Raw genomic sequence first — 17897 nt, 5'->3', positions numbered from 1 at the left:
TACTTCAATTTTTTCTACTCTTCAGTTACTGTCGATTACAATAGAGAACATTGAAGCTTGTGACTGGTAAACATATTCCCTTTGGGACATCATGGATTATCCAGGTTTTGAGGTTCTTGATGCTATTTAGCCCCCAAGTTATTTTCTGGTTTAATCATCTATATAACTGGGTAGTCATCTAGGCATGTTTGGCTACAGCAGAAAGAAATTCTTAGGGTAGGATTTCTTACCATCCTGGAGTTGGTAGTTTGTAATGAATATCCCTCTTCCTAATTCCATGCATGCTGACCACATTAAGCTTTGATCTCGTTAAGACTGGAGCTAATTTTGTAACCTGATACCTGTTTGTTTTACTTGTTGCTGAGGATCTGATGCTGTTATTTTTCTCTTGAAAGAGTTTATGTGCCACCATGGATTCCATCATGTTGCTAACACCCCTTGTCCATCCTTTTTATTTTTCTTGATGGTAAGTGCATCTTAGAGAAATGCATTGATCGTGCCTCCATAATCCCAGATAAAACTATTTGTGGTGTTTATCTGATTCATGGGAGGCCAATATTAACTATGGAAGTTTCGCTGATAACACCTTCTTAGTACTTGGAGGTGTTTTACTAGTAGCTTGCCGAACATGAATGAATTCTGCTTACTGATACACCAAATTCCTTATGGTAAATTTTTTCTTAGGTGACCTGACCGCCATGGAAACTATAGATTATGCCCCTAGTTGTATCGGGTAGCATAGCTGCATAGTTATCAAGGCACGAAGGCCACCATGGCATTTTAGACAGTCAAAATTCAAGGTGACACTGCCATGGCGGCAAGGCTTGGGCCTAGGTGCCCAAGGCATTTGGACACCAAGGTGATGCCTTGATTACTATGCTGTGTAGTAGAGTGATGTGTCAAATCTGATATAGGGAATGGTCTGGTCAGACTCAAATCCAATCATAAAATTCTCAGCTTTGTTGGCTTCAAGGTTAACTGTGGGGTTAGTATAAGCTATAGAACCATCCTCCTTGCTCTGTCATTTCAATCATCCTAGGAAATTACTTTCCAGTTCTAAGTAAACCAATTCTTGTGCACACTTATTGGCTATGTGAATGCTAAAGAGGAATTTTCTTTTCTCCTTAGAAAATATGTCAAAATCATCATAATCATCATTGTCATTTCATACATTTCCATTGTTTGTTGGACTAGTCCAACCATTTTGGCAATTTGGTGGCTCCCCCCCCTGTAGTTATAGAATTTTTCAGTGCTTTAGTGTTCCCCTTGTTTCTATATTTTCTTCTTCTCTCTCTTTCTCTCCCTCTTTGATGGGCCCCTATAATTTGCTGCTCTCTTTTCAATACAATTACCTCCACTCTACCTAAACTCGTCACTTTAATGGTTGGTTTTGAGAATGGGACTTGCTATTACCTATTTACCTTTTGTCGGACTGTCACTTGTTTCTAATTTCTTGGTTAGTGTCTTTCAAGGTTTTAGTACTCGGTTTCTCCCATGGTTTTGATCATCTACGAAATCAATTTCTGTTGAAATCATAGCGAGTTGGTGTAGTTTTTTGCCGGCAGATTCAGTGGTCAGTATTGGTGGCCATATAGCTAAGATAGGTTTTGAAACCTGACATCCACCTTATTTTACTATTTTAGGCCTTTTAAATACAATGGAAACATTAATTTTTACAAATTCAAACCCAAAATGGTATTTTTTGTACCCTTGGTTGGTAGTCTATGGAATAATTAGTACTAGTAGTACACATGGTACATATATAATAATGGGTTCCAAACAATGAGTAGATTCCATATTTTAAGAAAACCATAAACCTATCTCCATCAAACTTGAGATCGTTGTAAGATACATCACATATAAAAATCATGTAGACAATTAATAAGTATTCATGGTGGACCTATGCAAAAAGTAGTTTTTGAGAAGAGTTTTTTTACCTTACATTATTTTTGAGAAGAAATGCAACTCATCCTTTGTTCTTGAAGCTTCCATCAACAATCTCAAACCATCAATCTTTAATCCCCAGTAGTTTATCTGAAATTTCCAACGAAAATAGTGAAAAGCTCAACTTCGGAGGCATTTTTTCTGACGAGAGAGGTGAGTTCTGTTGAGTCCAACAAGACATGTCGAATTTTGGGTCAAAATATGGTATACATACTTGTCACCGGGCCTGATTAGACCAAAGTGAACCGAAATCGAAGTATAGCGAGATTTTGGTCAAGATTTTGTATGTTTTATGTAATGCAATGCATCTCGACTCAGTGGGCCATGAAATCTAGACAGAAGAGAGATCTCGGCAAGATCTTGTGCTATGTGGTCTTTGTGTATTAGAGGGAGTTGTCAATGTAGAAGGCCAGCTGGTTGCTGCCCTTTGACTCTCTGTTACATATCTTTCCAAGTAACACATGGTTTTTATTTTTTATTTTATTGTAGAATGGCCTTGATACTTTTTCCATTTGTTGATCTAGGGATCTAAATGTGTAGTTGAAAATCTGTATTCTTTCTGTTTTAGCATTTATTGTAATCCGTAGTAGAGAATCAAAATGTTATGATAATGATGGCTAGACTTGACTTAAATAAGAAATGAAACTTTATGATCTGTTATTTATGCAATTGTTCTGTTTATTTGCACATGTACACTTGTATGTATAGTAGCATGTTTACTTCACTGGGATTTCAGATCACCCTTTTATGTGTTGATATTTATTTTTTTAGATGAGGAGACATGTAATGAAGATGGAGAATTTAGAGTTAGAGATTGATGGCCTAAAAGACATTTTGTGATGTGAACAATTTCTTGACGTGATTGTATATAAATGCTTTAAATGTTTGAATCAAAATTTTTAATGAACAAAAATGTAAATATTTGCCAACAACTCGTAGATTGTTGTTTAACCTTTATCCTTCTGTTTTTCTTTTGGTGAGATTAGGATAATTGTTGTGGTATTTGTAAGTGTATTTGTGACTTTCTAGGTCAATGCTTACTAAATACCTTGTACCTTGATTGGGTTCTGGTTGTTGCAGATGGTGTAACGTCCCAAACTCAGATAGGCTATTAGGCACTCCTCTCACAAGCCTTAACCATAAGGTCACCATCATTCATACATAAACAAAGTTAAGAGTCATAGTCTCACATATAACACAACATAAGCATTAATATAAAATAACATATAGTAAGTTGTTTATACACTCATTGCAACTATCTACAAATATGTACAACAAAAATTCCGGACCATCCTGTGGTTATATGCATTTCATGAGTTGTTTCAAAACATCCATCAGACAATATACATATCCTAAAATTGTAAATTGTTTGCAAAATACATTACATCTATTAAATTCTCAAGTCCTACTCAACGGTTCTCAACCCTCACACTTTTGAGCTTTGTAAGCCTCCTCATGTGTCTCTTCATTTGAAAACATCAATATTCAAAGGGGTGAGCTAAAAGTCCAGTAAGGTTTGCATTCTCATATACATACAAGCATTCACGTGCATAGTAAATAAAATTGATGCTAGTCCATAATTTTCAATCTTTTCCTATTTAGGTCAAGTTATTTCGTGAATTATCGTATGTATACAGTATAGTGGTGATAGTCTACCTCATATCATTAGTCTACTTGAGTCCTAGGCATTGCAGTCTTGGGGAGGATGTTACGGCTAGCATCTCAGATGCGCTCTACTCCATGTGTCTAGACACAAGGAGCACTAAGGAAGATTTATATCTAGTATTTATATCTCGCTAGATCACTTGTTTAGTCCCTGTATCTAGACACCAGGAGCACTGGGCAGGACAAGCTCTAAGTTAAAACATCTTACTAGTCTTGTCTACTCCGTATACCCAGATATCAAGAGCATTTGGGGGCAAGTCTGTACCTCAATCCAGACAGCAGGAGCACTGGGATGGACACGTTCCTACTCTTATTCTCTTTAAGGCCCTCATCCAATACATAACCCCCTATTGGAGAGGGACTGTAGCCACATGGTAGTTCTAATTATTTTACCATTAATCATACTACATTTTCTTTTCTACATTCGTTTACTTTCATTCCTTACATTCTCCTTCTTTCTCTTTTATTCAACATCTCCTCTACAGTTTCATTCATCATCATATAATTTATCATTTCCATGGAGTTCATAAACCATTCCATATCACACGTTAATATATCAAATCACATACTTAGCAATTCAGCATTTTATGTATTAGTACATATCATGCATCACTAAGCATTTTTGTATTATCATAACAATCTTTCCAAATCTGCAAATACTTGAAATCCATTCATGCATATTCAAACATAGTAATAATACACTACAGTCCTCATTACATTACCATGAACCCTCACCTTTGATTGTTTAATACTGAATTGAACTAAAGATTGTTGTATTTGTATCCCCTGACAATTTCAGTACCAATACGGTTTACTAGCACCTATAAAGCGTGCAACTTGTCACATTTAATGGAGTTCTTAAAGTCATTTAGGGTGTCTGTACAAGAATCCACAAGAAAATCTCTCAAAAATCCCTTAAAAAGTCGCTATTTAGGCTGTCGGTTGACTAGAACTTACAGCAGCGCAACTGGCACTAGCTTGTCGGTTGCCGTCTGGTCGACCAGATTGGATGCGGATACGTATATCTCAGTTTTTTTATTTTTAATTGAATATTATTTGGTTCGATTAGATATCCGACAGTTATACACTTAGTGGTGGGAGCTTCATGATTTAAGTTTTATATTTCCATCTGCTCAATTGTTCCATATTCGTGTTCTCTAGAGTCCAAATCTGAGATCTCTGCTGCTCAAGCTCAACATAGACTCGACTTCGAGGCTTATAATCTCATCTGCTGATCCAAAGGACAAAGGAGGCCTGTAAGCTCTCCTTCTCTCTATTTTTGCCTTTTGTTTCCCATTAGAGTTCTATGCATTGGAGGCCGATTGTATGTGTGTGGTTTGTTCTATGCATCTGAATGAATAAAGTGTTGTATGCAGATTAGTGTGCAACTTTTAATTGTTTGATTGCTTGCTTGATTCTATGAATGTAGCATTCCTATGGTTTTCGTCTGGGCTTATAACCCGATTGTTGGGGCTCTATTCTGAGGATAAAAATCCCATCCAATTCTTTAATCTCTGAGTGCGGTGCAGTTCGGGGTCTGGAGCTCGACACATGGAAGATGCTAATCCAACGGTCCCAAGCTCGAGGAAAAAAACACAACTGGGTCAATCGAGCTTGGTACCATTGGATTTAGCATCTTCAACATGTCGAGCTCTAGACCCCAAACTGCACCGCACTTGGAGATTTAACAATTGGGGAGGATCTTTTTCTCTATTCTGAATCGTCCTGAACTGATAATTGTATGTTAGCTATTCTTTCAATATTCTCAGACAGTTAGGCTATGGGTACTCTTGCGTATGTATTTCAGTTCATCTGTTTGGGTTTCAACTATTTCTTTATAGGGTTTATGATTTTTTAAGTTTCAAATTTTTTTTTCTAAACAGTTATTTCTGTTTTGGTTTTCTAAGCGTGGCAAGTTTTGGAAGGAATTTTGCAAGGCAAGGCAGCTTCTTAGCCTTCTTGTCTGGATCTTGATTGTTTTTTATGTTTCAGACAAATAAATCTCCCAAGAACTTGCTATACTGAGACTGCAGTTTCACTTGCCTGGATCCGAACCTGATTTTCAGCCCCTTTCAACTCCGTAACATATTTTTTCCATTCACACTATGCTTTCTCACCCCTTCCAACATTCAGTAATTATAATCTCTTTTCAGGCGGTATGTTAGTTCTTTCTCTGATCTGGTTGGGAGTTCTGAGATTTTCAATCTGGGTTTTGAAGGTTTCAATCTATTTAATTTGAAAAAAACTGGCTATTTTATAAGAATGAAGAGTTACATGCAAACGCACTCTGTCCTGAAACTGTATCAGTGTTTTGAGGCAATTTCTTCGTTTGCTAGAGTAATATTTAGTTTCTGTTTCCAATTCACTCGCTTATAAGATTGAGAAGGGATTGATTGAATTGAATATTGGTCAATGCTTTTGATGATCTTATTGGGCACATGATTGGAATACATTGCCTCTCTTATATCTATCCTCTATTTTTTCCTTGCTTATTCACCCCTGGAATTTTTTTTTTAAAGGTGAGGGGCATGGAATTAACAGGTGGAACCCAGTCGGACTGGTTTTCTTGTCTAGTTGTATGGTCTGTATTAGAGTATTACATGATCCACTACAGAAGGGTTTTAATCACGTTAGAAATTTAGTAGATATTAAATTATCAATTAGACTTAGGTCACAACAGCTCATTTGTCGCAAGTGAATAGGGGTATGATGTAGGGCTTCATAATTAACTTTATTACTGGAGCTCCTTGGCAGGGTACAAGCTCATTTGGTTTTTTCTTATAAATTTGTTATTTTTTGGTATCAATTGAATATTCTTTTCTAGCCTTGGGTTTCTTTTACTAGCTTTGCAATGTTTGAAAACAATCTTATATTTCTGGTTTGAGATTATGGGGCTTTTACATGATGAATTTTTGAATCAGTTTAGTTACCAATACTTGCATCTGTTAAATGAACCTGGCTCAATGAAGCCATCAGGTACCACCATTGTGTTCACGTTCTAAGTTCAAGAGCAGACATGCAACTAATTGATTTGCAAACTTGAATTTGGAAGGGGTGTCATGAATAAAGGGGAGTTAGATTATCAAACTGCTGGATCTCTTTTTTTTGTTATGTATGGTTGAATTTTGTACCGTAGGGACATTGGGTTTAATGAACCTCATGTACATGACACCAACCCAATTTATAAAAGAGTAGGAAGGGTACAACAACAACAACAACAACAACAACTCAGCCTTTTCCCAACCGAATGGGCTCAGCTACATGGATCCTTTCAAAACAAAGTAGAGAAAAACCAAGGTCCTCACAAAGGGAAGGGAAAGTAAGAGGATGAAGAAATGGGATAAGAAAAGTGAGTATGAAAAATGAAAGAAAGAGGATAGCCTAGTAAACCAGGAAAATCTCAGTTACATGGTGTCGAAAATGGCGGTGTATTTGCTATCACAATCATAGTTCATTGGATGGATAGAACCAAATATCATCAGGGTTCCATGTTGTGACTACTATTCTTAAGTATATTATTAAAAGGGGCATGCTAACCATTTGCAAATAATGTATGTGTGGCTTTAGCTGGGCTGAATGCTGATCGTCATTGATGAATCATATCCAAGGGAGGTGGATTGGTTACTGAGTTTGCATATAAGGGAGGTGAACCTTTAATTACAATACCTCAGCAAATTAGTGTTCAATTGATTTCTAGTGCGATCAATTGACAAATTTATTTCTGTTCTATTCTGTGTAATAGGTTGCTCATTAATGTAATTTACATGCACACTTATTTCCCTCAGTTTTCTGAGATCAAGCAGATGATGAGTTACTCGGATTCCCCTTCAAGACATTTGGGTGATGTAATCTCGAGTTTCTGATGGAAATACATATAATAAATTTGAAATTTTGTTTTAGTTTTATGTTTGTATATGCTTGTGTTGTACATGCACTTGTTCAATCAGTTCTCTGTGATCAAGCAGATGATGAGTTACTCGGATTCCCCTTCAAGACATTTGGGTGATGTAATTTCGAGTTTCTGATGCAAATTCTTGTATTAGAGTTTGAGTTTTTTTGGGGGGATTTGCTTATATTGTATTAATTGTTAAAGCTAGAGTAACAAGTGGGAAGAATGTCATGGTTCATTCCCTTGCTTTCGTTATTAGTTACCTTTTTTATTTGAAGAAAAGGGTACCCCCCCCCCCCCCTCCCTTTTCTTTTCATAGGCATAAAAAGTTCAGGTGTGGATCAGTAATTAGTCGTAAAGTTTAATCTTAGTCAGCTTCTTTTAATTTGTAAATGTTGATTTCCAATACAAGGATCAAATGCAGCATGTTTTGTACTTCAAATTTTCAGTTGTAATGCTTTTGTCTACTCTTCTGTTATTGTCTGATCAAATGCAGCATGTTCTTTACTTTTTTGTTTTTTTTTCAATTGTAATGCTTCTGTCTACTTTTCTGTTATTGTCCATTACAGTAGAGAACATTGAAGCTTGTGATTGGTAAACATTTTCCCATGGGACATCATGGATGATTCCAGTTTTTAGGTTCCTGATGCTATTTAACCCCCCCCAGTCATTCTCTGTTTTATCATTTAAAAAACTTGGTAGTCATCTAGGCATGTTTGTCTACAGCAAAAAGAATTCGTAGGGTGGTTTTTCTTACCATCCTGGAGTTTCTGGTAGTAGTTCTTCTAGAACTTCAATTGTTTTGATAATGTGTGGAGTAGGTTAGTTTCTTGCATTGAATATCCTTCTTTCTAATTCCCCTGCATGTTAACCACAATAAGCTTTGATCTTGTTAAGACTGGAGCTTACTTTGTAACCCAATACCAGTTTGATTTACTTGTTGCTGAAGATCTGATGCTGTTATTTTTCTCCCGAAAGAGTTAACGCTACCATGGATTTCATCATGTTGCTAACACTCTTTTTCATCCTTTTTATTTTTCTTGATGGTAAATGCGTCTTAGAGAGATTCATTGATCGTGCCTCCATAATCCCAGATAAAACTATGTGGTGTTTATCTGATTCATGGGAGGCCAATATTAACCATGGAAGTTTCGCTGATAACACCTTTTTAGTACTCAGAGGTGTTTTACTAGTAGCTTGCCGAACATGAGTGAATTCTTCTCACTAATATGCCAACTTTTTTTGGTAAAATTTTTCTTGGGTGATGTCACCACCATGGAAGCTATAGATTCAAAACCAACCGTATAGATCTCAGCTTTATTGGACTCAAGGTTAACTGTGGTTTGTATAAACCATAGAACTAATCTCCTTGTTCTAACCTTTCTATCATCCTCTCAAGGAGCTCTTCTTCTAGTTCTAAGTAAACAAATTCTTGTGGGGACTTCTTATTGGCTATTTGAATGCTATAAAGGAATTTTCTTTTCTCCTTGGAAAATAAATTTAAGGCAAAATCATCATCATCATTGTCATTACATACACTCCCATTGGTTGTTGGACTAGTCGAACCTTTGGCAATATGTTAGTTCGTGTTAGTATTGTCTGAAACCATTTTGAAACTAGTCGGATGAGGATATGTTTTGGTTTTGAACCAAATATTATGTGATTCGTTTAGATTAGATATCTGATGGTTATTTCAACATGCGAAATGTTTATCCATATCCGATTATAAAATGTTATTAAATATTACTTTTATAACATAAATTTTTATAATACTAGTAACTAGAATACTGTAGTGGACATTATGTAATTGCAAATATCACACTTCATCCTTAACCCTAGTGTGGGCTTCACGGTTTAAGTATATTCTTTTCATATTCTCAACTGTTCCATATTCGTGGTCCTACAGAGTGCAAGTCTCAGATCTCCGCCGCTGAAGCTCAAGGTTGACTTGGCTCCGGCTTCTCATCTTATCTGCTGATCCAAAGGACAAAAGGAGGTCTGTAAGCTCTACCTCTTTCTGTTTTTGGCCTTTTCTTTCCGTTTAGAGTTTAATGCATCAGAGGCCGATTTTGTGTGGTTTGTTCTATGTGTAAAGTTGTGTATGAAAATAGTCTAATTTCAAATTAGTGCACAACTTTTAATTGTTTGATTGCTTGATTGATTTCTACCAAAAAAAAAAAAAGATTGCTTGATTGATTATATAAACACAGCATTTCTATGGTTTTTGTCTAGGTTTATAGCCCGATTGTTGTTGCATTAGTCTGAATCATCCTGAATTTTTAATTGTATGTAGTTATTCCTTCAATATTCTCAGTCATTTAATTCTGAGCTCAAGGTCAAACCCAAAACATGGGTCAACTTCACCCATTAGACTATGGATACTCGTGCATATGTATACCAGTTCGTCTTTTTGAATTTAACTGTTTTTGTCTTTATAGGGTTCATGATTTTTCATGTTTCAATTTTTTATTCTAAACGATTTTCGCTGTTCTGGTTTTCTAAGCATAGCAGGATTTTTCAAGTTTCAATTTCTTCGTTTGCTATTTAGTTTCTGTTTCCAATTCACTCGCTCATGAGATTGAGAAGGGAATGATTGAATTGATCCTCACTTTCGATGGTCTTATTGGGCGCATGATTGGAATATATTGCCTCTCTTGTATCCTCTATTTTTTTCTTGCTCAATGAAGCCATCAATTACCACCTTCGCATTCTAAATTCAAGAGCAGACATGCAGCTAATTAATTTGCATACCTATTACCTGAATGTGGAAGTGAGTGTCATGAATAATGGGGAGTTTAAATTAAGAAACTGCTGGATCCCTATTTTGGTTAAGTATGGTTGAATTTTGTGTAGGGACAGTGGGGTTAATGAACCTCAACCCAATTTATAAGAAAGTAGGAAGGGTGTAATACATGTAGAAAATGGCAATGCATGTGCTATCACAATCATGGTTCATGGGATGGACAAAACCAAATATCATTAGGATAGCATGTCGTGGCTTAAGCAATTGGTTTAAAGTGGGATCAATTGACAAATCATAATCAAGGCAACCCAAGGCTGTGGAGGAGTGCCTAAGAGGTTAGGTGACACCAAGGCGCCTACCTATGCGTTGCCTAGGCCACCAAGATGGACAAGTGTTCCTTTTTATTTCCCTTTTTCAGTGGATCTAACATGCAATAACAATTTTAGGTGAACATCTTGATTTATGAACACTTCACAACAATCATGACTTCAGATGTACCCTTATGTTTAATTTTTAGGTCTCGTTTTGGAATATTCTGTTACAATCCTGGATCTCAGCCCACAAAACTGGTTCGGTAGGTTTGGTAGGTGAGGGTGTCAGGATTATATTTCTTCACACCAGAGTTCATTACTCTCCGATGTGGGATACTCACCAAAATTCATTACTCTCGAGTGGGACAGCAGGATTGTAACATTTTATCACGCTTTCGGAATGACAGGCTATTCCATGGCGGCGTTCACTCTGGACCCCTCCAGCACCAGGTAGCCCTTTCCATAGGTTGCCCCTGTTGGTATCCCGACCCGTAGACATGGCAGCCCACTTTGATACCAGTGGTACAATCCTGGATCTCAGTCCGCAAAACCTGTTCGGTAGATGAGGGTGCCCAGGATTATATTAGTTCACACCAGAGTTCATTATTATCGAGTGGGACAGTAGGATCGTAATATATTCTTAGATTCTATTTTAAGATTATTGATAAAACTAGTACTTTAATCTTAAAATAAATATACAGTTATTATAAAAGTTGAAGGCCCTTAATAAAATGTGGTAAATTTAACACTTTCTTTGTTTTTATTTGTTTCATTATAGACAATAAATATAATTCCACTACACTATTATTGATAAAACCAATTCTTTCATCTTAAAACCCCATCAATTTACATTTCCATATGCCTTTCCAGTGCTACATCTATGTTTCTTATAAATTGAGTAAGATGATTGCTCTCTCTTTGAACTTTTAAAACGCCTCATTTTACACTTCCATGTGTCCTTCCAGTGCTATATCTATATTTCTTATAAATTGAGTTGTATGGTTGCCATCTCTTTAAACTCTTATCAAAGTATGTTGTAAAATTTTACGTCGTGTTATTTCATTTTATAGTAATGGAAATTTTACCTTTTTTTGGTTTCTTTTTTTTTATAGAAAAAATATTTTTAATGTTTCAAAGACTCAAAAAGGTGACTCCATGACAGAAGTGGCTGAGTTTAGAACGTGTTATGTGAGCAGCATTGATATGAAGGGAGCAATGGAGTTGTTTTCTTTTGTGTGATTTTGATAAAATCTTATCACAACAATCAACTGAATCTCTTAATATTTCATAAAGGATATTTTTTAGGACGATAGATTTATACGTATTTGTTAATTTTTCATGTATATCTATTTCGTTATTAATAGAATTTCTTTGAGTCATTTCCGTAAGATTTCTTTTATGATTGTAGTAAAATCTTATCTGATTGATAGTATTAATAATTAGACAATCGGTGCTGGTATTTGATAATCTTGTATTAGATAAGGCTATGTTGTTATTAGTAGAATTTCTTTATAACCAATCATAGGAAGCACATCATCCACAATATACCTGATGGCTATAGCCAGTTGGCAATCATGTGACAAGCATAAAGTCTTAAACCTAATATATCATACGATGTGCCTGGTTTTATACACACAAGCCATTGAAAGTTGGGATATATTTCTCAATTGAAAATTGATGATTGGATCCAGCACCATTGGTTGAATCCACAAAATAAAAATTTCTTAAAGCAAGCAATAAAAATTCAAATAACCAAAATCAGAAAGCTTGAACATACCTCTCATTTGCTATCCCTATCGATAAGAGAAACCGAATCGAACCGAAATCGGTGTACCTTTATTGGATCATGGTACCAAAACTACTGAAATCAAACCAAAACCGATCCAAACCGACCTATTGACATTCTTAATATCATATATATATATATATATATATGTACATAATATAATATAATATAATATATATAGTACATAATTATATTCTTCACTTAAATTTATCAGACCTATATATAGTAGTAATCAAATTATTATTGTTTATAACCCATAATTTATTATTCATAAATAGATCATAAATATAAATATAAACTATGCCAAAGAGATCCTTAGTTCCCACGCCACAAAAGAAGGATGCTAATGCAATATGCCACTGTTGTACCTCACAAATGGGCATTTTCCAGAGCGAACATAGCCATGTAAACATCAGAAAGGCCAATTAACCAACATTAACAGGATACATTACTTAATACCGACTGACCACGACAAAATCATCATCTTCGAGAACTTGTACATCTCTATCTCCCACAAAATTCTCACGTCCAAGTTCCTTCACTATAGTCACAAATTCCACCCTCCTTGCTCTAGGAAGAGGTAAATAAGGCAACCGAAACACGGGCCTGACCACACCAAGCTGGGCTAGAGCTGTGTTCAGGGCAATGGGGTTAGGCTCACAATACAACCAGTCATTCAAAGGTGTGAGCTTTGAATTCAGCGAAGGGTTCTTGCCCTCAAACATTAGCTTCCACATCAATCGTGGAACCAAGTTGCTGGTAACACATGACACTCCAACGGCCCCATAGTCCCACCTTGCGTCATGACACTCATCGTCATTGGCACTCCATGCCACGATTCCCTCATCAGTGTACTCTTTGATTCTATTGTTGCCCACACACTCCTTGACACCAGCCATGTTAGCATTCTGGGCAATGGTGCGGATAACAGGAGGAGGAATATCTTGACCAGACCTAGCTGGAATATTGTAGATAATGGTAGGCCCCATGGGAAGAACGGCCTCAAAATGAGCAATCATACCTTCCATGGATGTCCTGCAGTAAAAAGGATTGATGTGAAGGGCAGCATGCATCCCAACAGCAAAACCATGTTCGGTAGCCTGGATTGCTTCTCTTGTTGAGTTGCTTCCGGTGTTTCCAATCACCTTAATCAATCCGCCAAAACAATTAACTGTATGCCCAATGAGCATGATGTGTTCATCCCAGCTCATCAGTTGCCCTTCACCTGTTGAGCCACCCACTAGCACACTATCAGCACCACCTAAAATTTGCATATGCATCAAGGCATCGTAAGCTTCAAGGTCAATTCTGCCATCAGGTAGATATGGAGTCTTAATGGCAGTCATTAATCTAAGTGACTTTATCTCCTCTACCGAAGTCCTGCAATTAAAAGGAACATTATCTTGAAACAAAATAAGCATGAGTAAAACACAAAAGTAGCAGTGTACAGGACTGGTAAGATTCTTACACTCCAATGTTTAATGAACTTTTATCCTGTTCCATTATCTACATTTTTCTCTATAAGTCTATAACAACTTCATCATTCCTCTGTCTTATTCATTTCCTTGTTAATTCTAAATGGCTTTGGTCCTCTCATTTGTAATTATTTCCCAAGCAAAGCTATTTAATATTTTCATCTTCCTTTATATAGAATATTCACGTACAATATGCTTTTTAGACGTCAACATACTGGACAACAACTGCTCCTCACTTCACATTGCTGAACGCACTAGATTTTTTATTCTACCTTCAGGAGGCAATTCAGGGTTTGTACGGACTATCTAAACAAACATTAACATCAATCAATATAACTTGGCAGACTCAATAAGAGCAAATCAATTGCATCAACATCAAGAAACTTTAATATCCATTTAAAAATTTATGAAGAATATTGGTGCAAACATCGGAACATGTTATGGTCTAGCTGTTACACGCCTTAGAAAATATAGGCAAGTCTGTCCAATCTTGTAACTTCTGTTTCATTTTACCAAGTATCCCCGGGTAAAACAACTTTCGGAACCACATGCTGAAGTTAAAGGGAGACGATGATGCAGATCAAGAGAGGTTCCAGCACAAGTATTCACGCCAAAGCAAGCCCAAATCCTACTATATTGAATTAAATAAGGAGCTTAATGGGTTATACGAGGCCATGGGCTTATAGTATTTTTATGTTTTCTATTGTAATGGGCCTATTTTGAAAGTCCATACAAATTTAACTAGTTAGTTGTATCTAGTCCTCTAAAGTTGTGAAGCCTCGGGGTCTCAGTGGGTTAGTTTCATTGTTAGTTGTGAAAGATATTGAAAATGTAAAGTTCTTTAAATATCTTGAAAGATGTCCCAATGCATGTCCTTGGAAATGTACATGCCATTAAGTCTAGAAGGAAATTCCAATGAGGATCTAGAACCTTTCCAGCCTCTCTATAAAAGGAGCTACCTGTAAGCATTTGAAATAAAAAATTGAATGAAATTTGGTTTTTACCATTCTTCTGTGGGAGAAATAGTTGTAGTGAGATGCCGGGGTGGTTGGTGAGATACTAGCCTAGGCTTTGGGTGAGACTCTTCAAGTTTTATCCTTGTTCTTCTATCTTATTTCCTCTATTTTGTCTCTGCAATTTTAAGTGAGTATATGCAGTTTATTTCAATTTAGTTACTGCTGTTCATATGGGTTATCTGAGGACAACTTATTGCTGACCATTCGGGCATAACAGAACCTGAGTTAATACTGATATACTGCACTCATAACAGACCAGCGATACCCTGTTTACAATAACTTTAATTTGTTTTGGACTTCTCTAATCAGCAGCATCTAGTCTATTTTGAATTTTGAAAATTTCTCTTAAATCTGATCACTTTTGGGTGTAGTGATCCTGTTATCTTGGACTGGTTCTGAACTTATTAGAAGGTTCGACCACACTCCATTAGACAATCGACTAGGAAATGCACAAGGGCACTCCCTTTCAAACTTGGCCACATCCAATGGACCAATACCATGTCTCATTCAAGCATCAAACATATGCCAAAAATGTTATCATGAGTGACAGTTAGATCAAGGAAAGAGTTCAGACATAAACACGTCTCAGTAATTAAATTTTGCCAAAGTCAATGTCTAACTCCCGGCCTTGTCCATGTATATGTACAAAAGAGAGAGAAATCGACTTGGATCTCTTTAGGAACAGATAGCAGTAAGACCTTTCTGTGAGCAATCCTGCCCCAAAGCTTTAAACTTAGATGGGACATGAAATCTCCATATAGATTTAAAAGGGTATGGTCCCAGAGGGTGATAGTGATCCTCAAGATAAAATAAGTTCCACAAGGCTTTCAAAAAAAAGATCTAGATTGATGAGAAGCAACCACTAGAAGTAAGAATCCAAATCCTTGAATCCTGCTCGTTCTCAATAAGGAAAACATCTCGAAGGCACTCAACAAGGGACTGAACAATGTCAACCCCAAAGTCCCCGAAGCAACCTTTTGAACCCCAGGTTCAAGCTCATGCCGCTATCTGACAAACAAACACAAACCTCAATAGGCATGTTCCTGGAGATATATATGGAATAAAGTTTAGGAAACCTATCATAAGGGTGGTCTCACCCATAAAATGTCCTCCCAAAACCAGATCCTATAGCCCCTTCCCTACATCATATCTGATACATGAAGGTTAAAAAGGAAGCACCTAATGTATATTCTTCCAAGGAGCATTAAAGGTCAATCTCGGAGGGAGGTTGGAATCCCACCAGCCAAAGTCATGCTGATGTAATTACAATATGCCAAAGGCCAAAGGGCCTGTTTCTCCCTAAGAAATTAACAAAGCCATTTCCCAAGCAATGAAAAATTTCTTGTAAATACTGCATGTATACAAAGCAATTATGGCCTTTTTTTAGAGACTGCATGCCCTACATAGCAATCAGTACCAAATGGCCGCTATCTTGTTATTTTTTCTATTCTCTTAAAGATTTTTTGCCAGTTTGCCCAAAAGGAAATCAGTACCAATAAGATGCAATACCCATGGTTTCAAGGATTATGCATAATTGACCGGATCAAAAGGAGATCGGTGGTCACCAATTGATGCAGGGGAGAAGGAGCTGAAAATTTATTTCCGCAAAAAGAAAAGGGGCATCAGGCATTCAGGCCCCCACTGAAGGTCTAGCTCTCGGCTAGGTGGTCCAGCCCAATTCGTCGGCTTTCCAGCCCAGATGTGGGCTTATTAGTTTAGTTACGTAAACTTTAAATTGAGTTGCCTAAGTTGATTTGTTAAATTTCCTAGTTAAACTATGTTTTCTTTTAATTAGACAAGGATTTAGTTTTCCTATTCAGAATAGGAGTAAACTTGCCGCTTTTCTATTTAAACTTTGTAAGAGCCCTGGCTCCTCGCTATTCAGACTGAAGTTTTGCTCTGCATATCCTGAGAGAATCAGCATGGCGTAAAGCTATTTAGACAGAGGGAATCTGATCTGTTTGGCTGGGAAACCTGAGTTCTTTATATTTGTTCTCATACTCTCTGTTTTATTTCACTCCAGGTGCTGATTTCTTCCTCCTATCAATTAGCACACTGCACATCTGATCTTAGTTTTAATAATTGGGTTTGTATGAGTTTATATTCTCAAATCTGTGGTTTATGATCCTGTTAATTTAAAACCCCTTAACCCCACCTTTGTTAACCTACGGCACCCCTGTTTTGAGTTGATATTTCAGCCTAAATTCTTTGCAACCGCAGGCTGATCTGGAGATCAGATTGAGCCCATCTTTCGAGGTTTCCAAGGGCTGCCTAGGAGTAGAACTCGACCCAGTTTTGACTGATTCTAAGGTCTTTAACTGCTGCTACTTAAAAATCTCCTATTTCTGCAACTTCTCTATTTCATATTTGAAATTTTTTTTTAAATTACTTTCAATCTAGCCAGCTGATGGATCTCATATTTTGGGGAATCACTAAGACTGCTGAAAGGGAGATTCGATCCAAGTTTCAATTTGTTCTATTGGTTTTATCTGATTTAATTGAGGTCCATTGATTTCTGATTTTCAGATTCAGATTTTAGTAATCTTCTAGTTACTTTAAATCTGACCGTTAACTCAATTCCATCTTTTCAATGATCCCTATTCTCTACATTTGTGATTGATTCGCAGAATTTGACTCTCATCTGGGAGAGTTGAATTTTCTGTAAACTATTGGGTTGATTATCTGAGTTGGGTTAGCTTGGGATCTTAATTGGGCGGTTATTCTATCAACCCCTAATGTAGCCCTAGATAGGCAGGAGACCTACTAGGTGCCAGACAACCAGGACCTGTAGAACTGCTAGTTTGATTGGACAGGTTTGAGGATTTAGGTCAAATTTAGGGTTAGATTTAGGGTAATGGGGGTAAGTCTTATATGGTAACGCTAGGCAGGTGTAGGGGAGTCTAATGAACTAGGGTTTAAGGGTTTTGGATGGGTGGAAGTAGGTTAGATGGATCTGGGCAGCAACTAGGATTAGGGTTTTGAAAGGTGAAAGATGATGGAATCTAGGGTAAGAAATCAGGTGGTTGAATGGGCTTAATATTTAGGTCCAGTGTGGGTAGGGTTGAGGG

At 36.8% G+C, this 17897-nt stretch overlaps 1 protein-coding gene and 4 non-coding genes across 5 annotated transcripts; 4 read left to right on the top strand and 1 right to left on the bottom strand.

Annotated features, from left to right (window-relative positions):
- The first annotated feature begins 507 nt into the window (after window positions 1-507).
- On the top strand, window positions 508-632 carry LOC122649258. Its single transcript, XR_006331227.1, has one exon. It is a non-coding gene; the product is annotated as a small nucleolar RNA snoR83 (small nucleolar RNA).
- A 6774-nt stretch (window positions 633-7406) lies between these two features.
- Window positions 7407-7476, top strand: LOC122649243. Its single transcript, XR_006331216.1, has one exon. It is a non-coding gene; the product is annotated as a small nucleolar RNA snoR60 (small nucleolar RNA).
- Window positions 7477-7568: 92 nt separating this feature from the next.
- Window positions 7569-7638, top strand: LOC122649241. Its single transcript, XR_006331214.1, has one exon. It is a non-coding gene; the product is annotated as a small nucleolar RNA snoR60 (small nucleolar RNA).
- Window positions 7639-8585: 947 nt separating this feature from the next.
- On the top strand, window positions 8586-8708 carry LOC122649259. Its single transcript, XR_006331228.1, has one exon. It is a non-coding gene; the product is annotated as a small nucleolar RNA snoR83 (small nucleolar RNA).
- A 4019-nt stretch (window positions 8709-12727) lies between these two features.
- LOC122659268 (4-hydroxy-tetrahydrodipicolinate synthase, chloroplastic-like) lies at window positions 12728-13763 on the bottom strand. Its single transcript, XM_043854401.1, has one exon. The coding sequence runs from the start codon at window positions 13757-13759 to the stop codon at window positions 12791-12793; it is 969 nt and encodes a 322-aa protein (XP_043710336.1). The 5' UTR covers window positions 13760-13763; the 3' UTR covers window positions 12728-12790.
- Between the last annotated feature and the right edge of the window lie 4134 nt (window positions 13764-17897).

The sequence above is a fragment of the Telopea speciosissima genome, chromosome 1, assembly GCF_018873765.1.
Source record: "Telopea speciosissima isolate NSW1024214 ecotype Mountain lineage chromosome 1, Tspe_v1, whole genome shotgun sequence".
Lineage (NCBI taxonomy): Eukaryota > Viridiplantae > Streptophyta > Magnoliopsida > Proteales > Proteaceae > Telopea > Telopea speciosissima.
Note: the sequence above shows the minus strand (reverse complement) of the source record. Positions and strands in the feature narration are given on the sequence as shown.

Coding starts and splice junctions, on each gene's coding strand:
- LOC122659268 (XM_043854401.1), bottom strand. CDS start 13,759: ATGCTTATTTTGTTTCAAGATAATGTTCCTTTTAATTGCAGGACTTCG.